General features: G+C 37.4%; 1 protein-coding gene across 4 annotated transcripts in view; it reads right to left on the reverse strand.

Moving 5' to 3' along the window:
• Positions 1-1,931: 1,931 nt before the first annotated feature.
• Positions 1,932-15,584, reverse strand: part of TNKS2 (tankyrase 2) — a 58,624-nt gene continuing 44,971 nt past the window's right edge. For all 4 annotated transcript variants that reach the window (XM_030568439.1, XM_030568441.1, XM_030568438.1 and 1 more), the window contains 6 exons: positions 14,790-14,887; positions 13,448-13,522; positions 11,644-11,749; positions 6,790-6,976; positions 4,538-4,694; positions 1,932-4,218 (listed from right to left, as the gene is read on the reverse strand). In XM_030568439.1, the coding sequence (XP_030424299.1) occupies positions 4,156-4,218; positions 4,538-4,694; positions 6,790-6,976; positions 11,644-11,749; positions 13,448-13,522; positions 14,790-14,887 (686 nt within the window). In that variant the 3' untranslated portion in view covers positions 1,932-4,155. The remainder of the gene's footprint in view (positions 4,219-4,537; positions 4,695-6,789; positions 6,977-11,643; positions 11,750-13,447; positions 13,523-14,789; positions 14,888-15,584) is intronic.

Below are 15,584 nucleotides of genomic sequence, written 5' to 3' on the forward strand. Positions count from 1 at the left end.
CACCAGATAAAAAACTATTTTATATAGCTATACACACAGTATACATTTTAAACAAACAATTTAATACTGTTCACAGATATGATGATTGTAAAGCTTGGTTGAGGTGGTGAAATTAGAGGGTGGAAGAGAGAGGGATATTTCCCAGGGAATGCCTTGCTGCTAAATGATGAACTGGCACTCAGCTGAGCCTTCAAGAGTTAACACATTGTTTTTAATGTAGCCTCTCATCAAGGCAGCACAAACAGGAGGGAGGGGAGACAGCATAGCAGACAGAGACAGATATACACCTTGTGTGTAGGGGAAAGAGATGCACACTGCCTCTTTAAGTAAGCTGACCCACTCTAAGTGCATTGTCTTTTTTAGTGGATCAGGAAGTTGAGACAGCAGCTGCTGCCCCAAGCGCTCTGTCTCTCTCTGTCCGTGTCCCCTCCCTGCTCTATATGGAGAAGGGGTAAGTGGGATGCAGGAGCAGGGGGGAGGGGGACACCCTGACATTAGCCTCCCCCTTTCCTCCCTGCACAGCAAGGAGTTGTCTCTGGGAGCAGCTCCAAGGCAGAGGGCAGGAACAGCATATGGCAGTGGGGGGAGGGACAGCTGAACTGCCGATTGATAGCCTGCTGGGCAGCTGCAGTACAGGGAACTTAGGGGAGTGGGGAGCTGATAGGGGTTTGCCGGTCCACCCTGGTTACAAGCCCCCACCAGCTAGCTGCAACAGGCTGCTCTTCCTGCAAGCAGTGGACAAGCCAGGCGGCTACCAGAAGATGTCAGAAGGGAGCATTGCACAACTTTAAATGAGCATGTTCCCATATTGATCAGCAACATAACAATGAAACAATGTTAACCGGGACGACAAAGTTAGGAGTTACTGTATTTAAAAAATAAATGTTATATGTAAACAGAGTCACAGGTTAGAGTTGTTTTATATCGGGGTAGGCAACCTATGGCACGGGTGCCGAAGGCAGCAAGCAAGCACATTTTCAGTGGCACTCTCACTGCCTGGGTCCTGGCCACCAGTCCGGGGGGCTCTGCATTTTAATTTAATTTTAAATGAAGCTTCTTAAACATTTCAAAAGCCTTATTTACTTTACATACAACAATAGTTTAGTTATATATTATAGACTTATAGGAAGAGACCTTCTAAAAACATTAAAATGTATTACTGGCATGCGAAACCTTCAATTAGAGTGAATAAATGAAGATTTGGCACACCACCTCTGAAAGGCTGCTGATCCCTGTTTTATATATTAAATACCTAGACATATATTAGGTGCTTTTGAAAATCTCACCTTAGTTTTTCAAGAGCACAAGTCCCAATGAAATTCAATGGAACTTGTGCTCTTATGCCGTTTTTGAAAATTCCACATTACAGTCTTAGTAGAGTCACATTCCTGCCCTCTAGTGGCCATAACTGTTCACCACCACCTCATAAGAATAGCCATCTTTGTGTTTGGAAAGCACCTACCACATTAGTGTCTGCTACTGGAATAAAAATATATTTTCAGTGTTACACTGACTGTTCCAAGCAATGCTCTCTGCCTTTACTCATTTAGATAAAATGTCCTCTGAAGCACCTGTACAGTAAAGGATAGGCAATTGTTTTGAATTCCTGGATTTGAAGATTATTATAGGTTTTACAAAACTGCCTCAAACAATCAGGTAGATTATTCCTTTTCAACCTTGACCATTTTTTCGACCAGCCGACAGTGTTTTAAGCGCAGAACTCTAAAAGTAAAATCTTAGTTTAATTCTTCTCTCTTGTACCAAAAGATGTTGAGTAGAATTTTCTTCTTCAATATCAAGCTGCAAATTACTCCAATACTCCACTCTTTTCATCTCTGTTAAGAACTTATCCATATTCCGAACTAAATTATGTTCTACTGCAATCAGTTTATTGTAATGATAATCTGCATTCTTGTACTCAGAAAGGTTGATCAATTTACTTACATTATGCCTTTAATTACTACCATGCTACCAGAAAACCAGTGAATTTAAATTTATTTAGTGTTAAATGGGTATGGAATGTGGTACAGTACATGTAAGACACTTTAAGATGAGTAAAGCAGACCTAATTGCACAAGAGATAAAAATTTCACCTCAAAAGTCAAGACTATCAAACCATTACAATTTCCACCTTCAGAATGCAAGGTATATCATGCAAAAACTAAACCAGACAATAACAACATTGTGGTGCCATTTAAATGCTATCTTACCACAATATTTTACAAGACATTAAGTAATCATTCATAGAGAATGAAATATTTTAGCAATGAAACTAAAATATCAATATTTTAATCATATTTACCAGATTTTACATGACCACCAGTTCCAGCATTACACTAAACCAAGGAGTGGGCAACATTCTGGGAAAAAATACCTTAAATAAAGCACCTTTTATTCACTGTCAATATTGCTTTCTGCAAGAGTTAGCTTTTATGATCTTGTTTATTACTTAGATTCCTCACATAATTTTGTACTTTTCAGTACACTTACTCATGTACAGAATAATTACATCATCACCATATCAGCAAGACAATTTAGTAGTCTTGACTAATTATTACATTTAAAACCATGTTACAGTCATATGACCTGCAAACAAATTAACTTATGGGGCAGAGTCCTAGATGTAAAAATATAACCAATTAAAATATGCTCTTATTCAGTTTAAAATTAAACCCATAGTATCAACTATATTTTGTTTGCATTATATTTACATTTTTAAATATGTAGGTAAAAATTGCAGATGGAGTAAAAATATAGAATGCAGATGAACTATGATGGGGGTGAACACGAGGACAGTGCATTCATTTATCTGTAATGTTCCTTGATCAGGTGGTTTATCTCCTTTCCTTCCTTATCCCCCAAGAGATAGTCACAGGGCAACTGTAGCCAATAGCTGCGTAGCTCTTTCTGCTCATGCACAAGTGTTTTATCTGTCAAACTAATGCAACAGACTAGGATCCTACAATCCTATCAATTTCATTCAGCACAAAGCACTGCAGCAGCAAACTTCAATTACTGCTGAAGCTACCAGCCTGAGCATAAACAAGGAGGAAGCATAAACAGAAAGAGACAGGAATGGCCTAAAGATGTCCACCCCATAATGTTTATATTCTGTGAGCACCCACAAGTTACATGGACTAACCATGATGTGCCAGAAAATAAATCAATTTATTCACTCTCATAGACATTATGTATTCAACTTCCTTGGGTTAATGTAAAGTGTTAGGGACTTAACTAGAAAGACCTCCTTGAAGTAAAGTTTCCGCCTACATTCAAGGAAAATCATTTATTAGCCATAATTCACAGGATCTACTAGCCTTGAAATAAGACTACTGATTAACTACAGATCTAGTCCAATACAAATTCTAGAAGACAATTTCATGACCATGAAATGTGAAATTCTGGTAAACAGGCAGCAAAATACTTCAATAATCAAATGGAGTGTCCTACTTTCATAGGCCATGAATCTCTGGAATGCATATTTTGTAAATAAAACCACAGGAGTATCTTTTGAATAACTGTTCAAGCATTGTATAATTCTAAACTGGTTAATTAAAATCAAATTTATTCTCCCCCTTCCCAAAAGACAAACCCTGGAATCAAAGTCTTCTCCTGTTTATCGTATATGATGAAACATAGATGAACAATGCAACATTTGGAAAAAATACTTTTTACAAGGTTGCAGTTCTAAAACACTTATATTACAAAGCAATGTAAATAAATATCATGCTAGTACAAAAGCTCTTATTTACAGTTTTACAAATGAAATTGTATTCAGTGTGAATGCAGTGTTTTAAAGAACACAGTATAAGTAAAATGAATTCCTGTGTGGAATATTATAGTTTCTGCTAGATTTCAATGTAGTATTATATAAAAGCATAGTTCAAATTAATTTATGCTTATAATTTAGTACAGACAAACCCAGTTTACCTGGAATGGTATCTGTTAAAGTGCTGAAAAAGAGGAAGTTTTTGAAATTTTAGAAAACAGACTGTACATTATTAAAGCTTTATCAAGTCAAAATGTTAGATTTTTTCACATTTTCTACCACAATGCCTGTGGATAAAACATTTTCATCAATTCAATGTAATTTAGAAGATGTTAGGTATTGGTATCTTCATTTTCAGATCTGTTGATTTCCAAAAGCAATCTGCTTCAAGCTTCCACGGTACCTTCAGGTTTCATAATCTGGTAAGTAATCAAATATTCTGGATAAGCCTGAAAGGCAAATGATTCAGTAAGGTTAATTTTCATAGCAAATTCAGAACACACATTTTACAGGATTGCTTGCCATCTGAGCAAAAGGTGGAACATGTATGTTATGGAGATGGGAGAGCAAAATATCTGCCAGAAGTTTTCAGTAAATAAGGACCTGTGATTCTCAACTTTAAAAGCTTAGGTTTTATTTATATGCACTGAAAGACAAACTCCAATAAATCCAGAGAAGAGGCTCAGTGTCAATGGCATACCAGTGAAAAATGGCATTTGGGCTTCTTAAAATTAAGTATATTTTGACAAGAAAAAAAAAACCCATTACCTGTTCTCCTCTGTATATGACGTACTCTGCTAAAGCTAGTCCATTTACACTAGGTCGACCAGTAACTGAATGATGTCCTGGAGGAGAATGAGCCATTTTCATTGCACTGAACTGCAGGAAAGACTTGCCCAATGTTACACGGCAAAACAGCAACTGCCTATATTAAAGAAAAACGTTTACAACCAAAAATGTATGGAAAGTAGGAAAAACATTTCTTGGTCATTCAAAAGCTCTATTCACAGAGAGAACTGTAACTTTAAACCACTTCAGTCATTTTCATATTCCACAAATTCTCAAGTTTTATAACGTTATGTTCCCCTTTTTCAGTCCTGGTTCCTTTCCCCAACCTCCAGAGATTTTTCTGACTACATACAATGCATGTTATATTAATTGTTTGTGGAAATAGAATGTTTAATAGTGAACTCAAAGACTGTCACCTCAGCTCTTTATTTTTTGGCAAAGTATATGTCACTCAGACAAACAGATGAAGTCTACATAAAAGTATGTAGTAGTTCTTAACACTAAAATTTGTGTATCTGTCTCAGAGAAGGAAGCCATATTCAAACTATTACCAGGGCCAACTACAACAGGTTTACTACAAACCCTAGCTCAAATTAGACCCACCACGTAGCGGAATTTGTCAGTATATTAGATGTGGTTGCTTTTTTTGTTATAAAAAGGGATACAAGGACACATTTCCTTATGTATTGCCAATTGTTATCTAAATACTTGGATACAAAAATGTAATTATGCTTTACCACTGAAGTTCGTATACTTGATTTCAACGTCCTGGGACATTTGCTTTCGGTCGCACAACCAGCAACGGTACAGACTATAAAAAGAGGAACCACCAGCGTTCCCACATACTTCTGGAAGGGATGGTCAGGAGACCTACAGCTAAGTTGGGAAGAGGGTGTGTGCAACAGAGAGGACCAAAGAATAGGAAGACTGAATTTCCTGTTTCCTCCCCAAAGGAAGGTGGCTCCTGTGGCAGCACAGCTCTTAATACACTCTAAACAAAAATGCATTTGCTGACCAGTTGACAAATGGGCCAGTCAAGGTGGCAGGTCATATAGCTCGAATGACATTTCTCTGTGTTCTGTCCAGGAAACAGCAACTGCCCAAGCAGAGTAAGTCCAGGAAAGGAGACTCAGCAGCTTTGTAGGTCAACTAAATACTGAAGCCAGTTTGTTGGGCTGTGCTCACTCAAGACACTTCTTGCCCCTTTTCAAACCTTTCACATAGATTAAGTAGTAAGTCCCTCTTATCTGATTTGTTGACAGGAATCCTGAGTCCTCCTCAAATCTAAACAGTGCCATACCTTTCTCTTCTTTGGCTGGGGCTTTCAAAGAAGCTTGGAGAGTCTTGCCTTGCTTCAAATGAAAAGGGGCACAAGTCTTAGGAAGGAAACTGAAGCAAGTCCCAACTACCACTTTGGAAGCCAGTGGGACAATGGTAGGACAAGGCTGCAATTTCATCACCATTTCTGGTTGAAGTGACAGCCAACGGGAACACTGTACAGTGAGAAAGCTTAAGTCTGCTGAGCTGAGAGGTTTCAAAAGGAAGTGCTAAGTTTCTAAAGCATGAGATTTAAGTTCCAAGGGAAAACAAGAGACACACATGAAGAATGCTTTTAGAAACCCAGAAACTCGTGGGAAGGGAAGTTCTACAAATCTACCCTGCACTTCCTCAGAGCAGTAAGGATCAAGGTCTGAACCTACAAGCTGGGGTCAAACATTACTGAACTCATCTTGAAAGAAAATACAGTATGATCATAATCTCGACGCATCTAGCAGACACCTCCCCTGCCATGAACCACATAAATATGCAAGTACTGTGCTCTTCTAGAATTCTCCTGGTTTGTGTACTGTCCAGCAGAAAAATAATTATTGATTAATTTTTACTGTATCTTTCATACTTTTAAAAATCTCTAGCAAATCCTCTCTTCATTTCCAGGCTACACAATTCTGGGTTTTGGTATCTGAAAGGAGGTGAGTCTTACAATGTCTTTAACTATCTCCATTGCCCCTCCCTGGCTCTTAAGTTTGCACTACAGCTTTAAAAAGTGGCAACCAAAACTCATATAGTGGTACTGTCCATTTTAACTGTTAGTTCATAGGGAGACATCTCTACTGACCTATAGTCTTTCTTCAAAGACTCTGCTGGGGACTTGACTGCCTCTAACACAGGCTGCACTTGAAAATTCAGATTTCTTGGTATGAATGATTCTAGTATAAAGTATTGTAACTTACCTGTGGCAAACATAACAAGATCTATCTTTGTGAACTGGGCATCCAGTGCCACCTCCAATTCCATATACATACTGATTGCTTTTGGAAGAGTTTTCAGCAAAATATATACCAGCTCCAAACATTCCACCTATGTATGCATGTCTCTCATCAAAACCTTTATGAATGATTGCATTCACAAACGGGGAACCTAGAAATAAATTAATACAGAAAAACATTTAAATTAATCACCTACAGTTTTTAGGTAATCATTAATTATTAAATCATTTCAAGAGCCTATTGATTGTTATATCCTCCCTGCCAAAAAACCCTAAGATTTACCAGTAAAGTTACCTTTTGTTTAAATAGATACATTTTCAACAAGTCAGAGCAACTATGTGATTCAGTATTAGTCTGCCACAGCAAACACTTAATATCCACTGTATTACAGCAGTGTGCACTGTTACATTCACAAAATATTAGACATCTAGGGACAATTCCTGACCTGTCTTTACAGGGAAAGCTGCACAGGTACTGGACACCCTTTCTGTAGAGCTTAGGTCTACAAGTTTCCCTGGAGGACTGGCAACCCAAGTGTGAATTATGGTGCAGCACTTTGGTGCACACTGCTATTCACACTAGGAGAGTGCACCAAAGTGTTGCAACATAACACTACCATATAGATACTATGGGCAAAAACTAAAAGGATCCTAGTTCACATTAATGTAGACTACTCGGGGTGATTACAGTGCAGCACTTCGGTGTGCACTGCTTTTCACACCCCTGTAGTCCAGCCTGCATGGCAACGTAGAGAAGCTCACAAATTCTGTTTCTTTCCAACACTGAGGATGCACTAGAGCTTCAACCCTAAGGCTGTAGTAGCTGCATAGCAGCTCTGCTTGCATTCAACAACTAGGGTAAGGAGAAGGATTCTTAAAAGTACATCTCTACCCCGATATAACATGAATTTGGATATAATGCAGTAAAGCAGTGATTGGAGGGGGCGGGGGGCGTGCTGCACTCTCAGGCGGATCAAAGCAAGTTCAATATAATGCAGTTTCACCTATAACATAGTAAGATTTTTTGGCTCCCAAGGACAGTGTTATATCAGGGTAGAGGTGTATAGAAACATAGGGCTGGTAAGGACCTTGAGAAGTCATCCAGTCTAGCGTCTTGTGCTGAGGCAGGACCAAATTAACCTTGACCATCCCTGATAGGTGTTCGTCCAACTTGTTCTTAAAAAACACCAATAATAGGGATTCTTCAACCTCTCTTGGAAGCTTATTTCAGAACTTATCTGCCCTTATAGTTAGAAAGTTTTTCCTAATATCTAACCTAAATCTCCCCTGCTGCAGATTAAGCCCAATACTTCTTGTCCTACCTTTAGTGGACATGGAGAACTGATCACCATACCCTTTGTAACAGCCCTTAACCTATCTGAAGACATCTCAGGTCCCTTCTCGACTTCTGTTCTCAAGACTAAACATATCAAAGTTTTTTAACCTTTACTCACAGGTCAGGTTTTCTAAACCTTTTATCATTTCTGTTACTCTACTCTGGATTTATTTGGCCACAACTTTTCTAAAGTGTGGCACCCAGTACTCCATTTGAGGCCTTACTAGTGCCAAGTAGAGTGGGATAATTATGTTTCATGCCTTACATATAACACACCTTTTAATACATTCCAGACTGATATTAGCCCTTCTTGAGACTACATCATATTGTTGTCTCTTATTTCATTTTGTGATTCATTATAACCTTCAGATGCTTTTCAGCAATACTACCACCTCACCAGTCATTCCCATTTTGTCGTTGTGCACTTGACTTTTCCTTGCTAAGTGAAGTATTTTCTACTTGTCTTGTTGATTTCAGACAAAATCTCTAATTTGTCAAGGTATTGAATTCTAATCCTATCCTCCAAAGTGCTTGCAACCCCTCCTAACTTGGTATAATCCAAAAATTTCACAAGCATACCCTCTACCCAAACAAGTGATTGAAAATACTTAACAGTACTGGACACAACACTGGCCTTTGTGGGACACCACTAGATACGGCTTCCCAGTTTGGCAATGAACCATCGATAACTACTCTGAGTACCGTCTTACAGCCAGTTGTGCACCCACCTACTTGTAATTTCATCTAGACCACATTTCCTTAGTTTGCTTATGGATCGTCATGGGGAACTGTGTCAAAACCCTTACTAAAAATCAAGATATATCATGTTTACTGCTTCTCCCCATCCACTATGCCAGTAACTCTGTCAAGAAAAGAAATTAGATTGGTCTGGCATGCTTTTTTTCTTGACAAACTCATGCTCACTATTCCATATCACCCTATTAGCCTCTAGTGCTTACAAACTGATTGTTTAATAATTTGTTCCAGTACCTTCCCAAGTATTGAGGTTAGACTGACAAGTCTGATTCCCCAAGTCCTCTTTGTCCTTCTTTTTAAAGATAGGTACTAGTACGTATGCCCTTCTCCAGTCCACTGGAGTGCTCCATGAATTCTCAGAGATAATTGCTAAATCATTCCAAGACTACTTCAGCTAGTTCCTTAAGTACCCTAGGATGAATTTCATCAGGACCCGCTGACTTGAATACATCTAATTCAGAGGTTCAGGAACAATTTGAACTAAACTGTAAACCCTGTATATGATGGAAACCACTTCAAGTCAGGGACTGTGGCAGTGTTCCCTATGACCTGATTTATGTAAATATTTTTTAACCACTTCTGCCTCTGCAAAACAATGTTTAGTTATTTGAGCTGGGTATTGATCATAAAATTTAATATTAAGTTACCCATTCAACCTGGAAGGTGCTCTGCATTGCAGCACCTATCTTTAAAGAGACCTGACATATCCGGTTTCACAAAGATGCTCCTTTTTACTAAAAAGGTTTTTTAAATTACATGTAAATATAAAGGTAGTTATAGGATTATTGGGACTGTTTTGTTCAGAAAGGAGATGAACAAGAGAGGACATGACAGAATTGAGACTTATGTAAAATAAAAATGTTATACTGAAAGTAGATCAAAAACTCTTATTTACCTTCTGTGTAATAAAAGAACAAGGAGACGTGAAATAGAAATGGATAATGAAAAATAATAGCCTTTTTTTTAAATACACAAACTCATTATTAACTTGTGGAACCATCACAAGATATCACTGAGATTAAGAGGTTAGCAGGATTAAAAAAGGGGAACATGTATGTAAACATCCATCATCACTTTAGATAGATACAGAATTTGTAAGGGATATAAGTGCTCATGCTTCAGCACATAATCCAACCACTATCTGACCAGGTTAGGAAGAACTTCCCCTACAGATGGGTTATATCATTAAAGGGCTGCCTGCACCTTCCTCTGGGCTGATACTGGCCATTTTCAGAGACAGAATAGCAAACCATTGGTCTGATCTGGTATGATAATTTCTCTGTTATTATTATGCCCATCCAAAGCCTGTATGAAAGAAACACTAAAGTTACACTGTTAAGCACTCAGCTGGGAAATGACAACATTGCATCAGCAGCAGCTGACCCCTTTCTATGTAAGCAAGACCATGATCTTTAATTACAATCACACATTGTAATTACACACATCACATACACACACACACAATCACATATTATTTGTCATCTATGTCACATTTTTCTACATGGTTTAGATATACATGGTTGGAATCTTATATGTGTATGCCAGAATTCATTAAAAGATTTTATATGACAAATACACAAACTATTCTTACACAACACACTACCGATGAAGTATAACAGGAGTGACAGCAAAGGTTTGTTGGCATATATAAATCATAAGTCTGTCACCAAGGTAGTGTTGTAGTTTCTTTCTGATCCCAAGTTATAGTTAAGGCAGACTGTGCTACTAGTTGGGGAAAAAATTGCAAACTACATGACTACAGACAGTTATCTTCTCTGAGGAATTTAATTATGTAAAAAAAAATCTGTCAAAAATATGGAAGACCATTATGATTATAAAAATAGTGTAAGTTTACAAGAATGAAAATATCTAAGATACCATACAAACATGTATATCTGTGGTTACAGAAGAAAATGTTAAATTATATTAGAGAAAGTTTGCAATCATGTAACTATCATAATGCATATCCACGAGGGGCAGAATTAAGGTTGGAAATGCAATCTTAATTCACATTCTGAATTTTGATTAGTCTGAATTATTTTTTTTTCCAAATAAAAAAAATCCAAGATGCTTACAACGGACACCACTGGACCACCGTATCCCACCAAATTCTAAACTCTGCAGTAAGGAGCTGTGCAGATTTTACTTATGCAGCTAACTTAGCCATTTAGTAAGTCACTGTGCATATGCAGGGGACAATTTTCAATAGGTTATAACTGTCGAATCAAAACTTAATTTCACTGAAGCTCAAGAAGACACTTTTGAACAAGGGCTAACATGCCAAATGTAAAATCCATCTTGGTCAGAGTTGGTAAAACAAATTGTAAGAAAGCTTCCTCACTCCTACCCCCTTCAAACTGAATTTGCTGACCCGTTTTTCTATTTTTCATCACACTAAATAATCCCCCCGCCCCCAAATCCATACCTCTCTTTGGGCAAAGACAGAGCAGAAAATTTAAGCAAAAAAAGCAAGGGGTTCAAAATTATAAAGCAACTGAAAATGGGAATTAGAATAAATATAGCTATAGTTGTCATCTCTGTGATAACATGCAATATAGGGTAACAGGCTTTATCAAAATTATGAAAAAAATGTAAATCAGAGTTTAGTTTATTTCCAGTTGTTAATTATATAGCATATTTACCTAAATTTTTGGCACCAACAAAAATATTCCCACCAAGATTAACAGTACTGATAATGGAAGAAAATGTAAATTTCGAAGTTCTTACCATGAAACAGCATCCTTTCATTAGCATGGTTATGATTTTCTTCAGAAACTTCTTTCCTCCTGTGAGTGTATCTTTCCCAGAGTTTTTTGTTATACACTTTTTGAATCTGAAATAATTAAATCAGAATTCAAATTCTATTTTGAAGACAAGACCTTCCGATTTTTTGCTTTATCATTTGACAGACATTTTGATGCACAATGGGTATATCACAATAGATCCACTCCAAAACTGGGAACATTTAGTCAAATTTCTAGAGAAGAAATGAGATTATCTCCCTCAGAGTCTAAGGAATTCAATTCTTCTTCTAGCATGATATAGTGAGTAAAAATCATCACTACCATAACCCTAAGTTAACCAAGCCATTCTGTTCTAAACCACTGTTCAGTGATCTCTCTAAAGTTTTTAGACTGACATTTATCAGGCTTAGTTACAACTTAAGACTTTTTTAGACTCCAACCCTGAATCCATCCAAACTTTGATAAAATAATTCTCTCTCTCCATTCAAAGAACTGCTAACCCCTTTTTTTAGATTTATTTACTGGCTTCCTCACTTTCCACATTAATTCAAGCTGCTTATCACCACCTTCAAGACCCTGCACCACCACTCCATCTCTGTTCTCAAGTCCTGGTGGATAAAAACGGATCTTTTTTCAAAACAAATCTGATTTTTAAAATTTAAATTAAATACATTTCTCTTTTTAAAAATAGATTTAAAATTAAATTTTAAATAATTACAATCTATATTAAGGCCCTACCTTACTATAAATAATTACAACTATTTAAATAAATAAAAAAGTAATATGATGCATCAGTGAGCCCTCTTCAAATCTTAATGAGTTAAAGGATGATGCTTTTTAAATTATATATAGAATCAGGGGAACACATCTTTAAATTTTGAGTTCAACTGACGTTTTCTAAATATATCATAATGCCCACGTTCTGCATTACATAGCTATATTCTTTTCAGTCATTACAAGGGCTGAATTGCCCCTAGCAACTGCAGACAGGAAATGACTATCCCATATATGAGAGATGCTAGGCTGCAGGCAGGAGAGAAGCAGATCTACTAATTCTAAAATCCTGCAGGACAAGGGATCAGATTTTAAACACCTAAAAATGCAGATAGGCACGTTGTGGGGTTTTCAAAAACACTTAAGCAGATTAGGTGCCTAATACCCACTGATTTCCACATCAATGATTTCAATAGGAGTCAGGCACTTAATTTTCAGTCATTTCTAAAAAAGATGCAAATAGGCACCTTGGAATTAACTGCCAAAATCCTCTTGAAAATCTGATGCATGGTGACTAGAAATAATCTGCCAATTCACTAACTACAGTGAGTACTTCCTTTGTTTAATAAACTTTATTTTTAGAAGCAAAACATGTTTTAATAAGCTTACTTTTTTATCTTATGTATCCAGCACATTTAAAGGTAGCTTTATTTAACTAAAAAAAATGGCATTTTTATGCATTAATAGATTTCCAGTTTCCATCCAAGTGCAGCTTGACAGACGTCCCAAATATAAAATTATCTTCTAGTAAACAAGAAATGATCATTTTCTAACATAATAAAATATAAAAATTAAGAATCAGAACAAACGTACATTGAGCTACATAATTGCTTAAATAAGTGTGTAGACATAGTGTATTCTCCTGGTTAGCTAAAGGAAGCATCAAAATTAATGTAAAGTCTATATTTAGCAAGCAAATCTGCATATTTTAATAGTCATACCAACCCATGAAAATGAACCAAAGGGTTGAGCGCATAGCTATCATTTAAGAACTACTAAACTGTGAATGGTACCTTCAGAAAATTGTATTTGTTGAACACTCCACCAGCATGCCCACCATCTCTGTGCTCTCGGACTGTACTCTGCATCTGAAGAATAAGAGTTTGAAGGCTGTACATTTTGGACAAATATTCTAATATTCTTTGTAATAATCAAAGCAGTTGATTCTATTCTTAAAAACAGAAGACACCTATTAGCTAAAAATTAGCACTGGATCCTCATCACAACAGGTTTTGTGATTTTTCTACAAAAGTTCAAAGATTCTGAATACTTTGTGGAACATGCAGTGCTAGTTCTTAATTTACACTCTTCAACTGATCACATCTACTTAGAATCACACGCTCTGCAATTATTCAAATACTGGGCAGAAAGTAGAAAAGAATTGATTAGAAATGGGGTCTGGTATATGTAGGGAAATGACTGTAGTGAAGATTTCCATGCTGCAGAAATAATTTAACCTCAGATGGAGACCTCTCAAGTATGTTACTAGAAGGAATGACATTAAGAGAGACAAAGAGTCTTGTCACTTACACTTTGGGCTGGAGTAGTAATTTCTAGCTCAAGATGACACAAATATGGTAGCTTTGATTGAGTGAATGCACTAAAAACAGACATGCAACCACAGCAGTAAGAGCAATGGAAGGGGCTAGCTGCCTGAGTACGTACCTAGTGCCTTGGATTGATACACAGCCTGCTGCAGAGGCTACACTTACATTTTTAATATGCCAGTTCAATTAAAGATAGTGCTGGTATGTCTCCTCAAGCTGGAAATTATACCTCCAGCTTGAAGTGTAGACATACAGTAGAACCTCAGAGATATGAACACCAGAGTTACGGACTGACCGGTCAACTGAACACCATGTGAAACTGGAAGTAACCAATCAGGCAGCAGCAGAGACAAAAAAAAATTAAAAATAAAAGCAAATACTGTAGTGTGCCTGTATTGCATCTTAAAGGTAGACACATCTGGGCTGCCTGTCCCCACCCCTAGCCCTAACTTCACCCCAACACGCAGGGGGAACGTGGAATCTGGGCTGGAGTGTGAACTGCTGGAGTCGGAGCTGTATTTTGTTCAGAGTTATGAACATTTCAGAGTTATGGACAATCTCCATTCCCGAGGTGTCCATTACTCTGAGGTTCTATTGTATGCTAAGCTGTGGACATGTCAAGCATGGATTATAACAGTGGGACAGCACTGACAAAGGAAAAATGGAATAAGTGTCTTGATGCAAGCTTTAATCCATTACGTTTAGTAGTATTTAAGTCTTATATTAATAGTCTCCCGGAACTCATGCATTGCCTACCCATAAGTGACAATGCTAAAAAGAATTTGAGATGCTAGGCAGCAAAACATACCTCCTCTTCCACTGACTGAAATTCCTTATCATCAGGAGAGAGATCTATAAGAACTGTTCCACTACCAGAAGTATTCAAAGTGAGGTATGGGTTAAGACCTATAAATACAATGAACGCACATATTTCAGACGCAGAGAACAAAAATTAAAAACACCGCCACAGTGCCATTTCCCAGGAATGAAAAGGTGGAAGATGTCATATAGAGACAAAGGTAAAGAAAAGGGGAACATTTGTGATTTTGAAGTTATATTAACTTTCAGTTTAAGTCTCACTTAAGTAGTTTAAAGTTTTAGTTTTTTACAACATATTTTGATTTGCCTTTGTAATTATGCTTCTCTGAAGATATCATGCAGGATACTCATTTCTTGGCCTCAGCTTCCTAGGTAAACACAGGCAGAATCTAATGGTAGTAGTGGTGGCCAGGGCCATAAGCCAACTTCCCTCATCCCCACAAGTGATTGATTGTGAACCACCTGAGACTCTGCCATCCCTGAAACATTTCAGTCAGTAAGTTCCTTCCTGAGTCCCAAGTAAAGGATCCCTAAAGTAATAGGCCTGTCACCTAACATTTTACAGAAAAATCATGCTTCAGAAGCAGAAAAACTTAAAGCACAGGTATCTGTGACCTAAACAGAGCCTATCCAAACTCAGGGGGGTGGGAGCGGGGGGGGGGGAAGAGAATGCGTGTCTTCTGCAAGACTTCTTTTCCCATCTACCAATAAGATTTCTCACATTGAGCAATAGAGCACCTGCTCAAATACATCAGGCAAGTGTCACTCTTCTCTGAGTCACATC

The sequence above is a fragment of the Gopherus evgoodei genome, chromosome 7 (assembly GCF_007399415.2).
Source record: "Gopherus evgoodei ecotype Sinaloan lineage chromosome 7, rGopEvg1_v1.p, whole genome shotgun sequence".
NCBI classification, from domain to species: domain Eukaryota; kingdom Metazoa; phylum Chordata; order Testudines; family Testudinidae; genus Gopherus; species Gopherus evgoodei.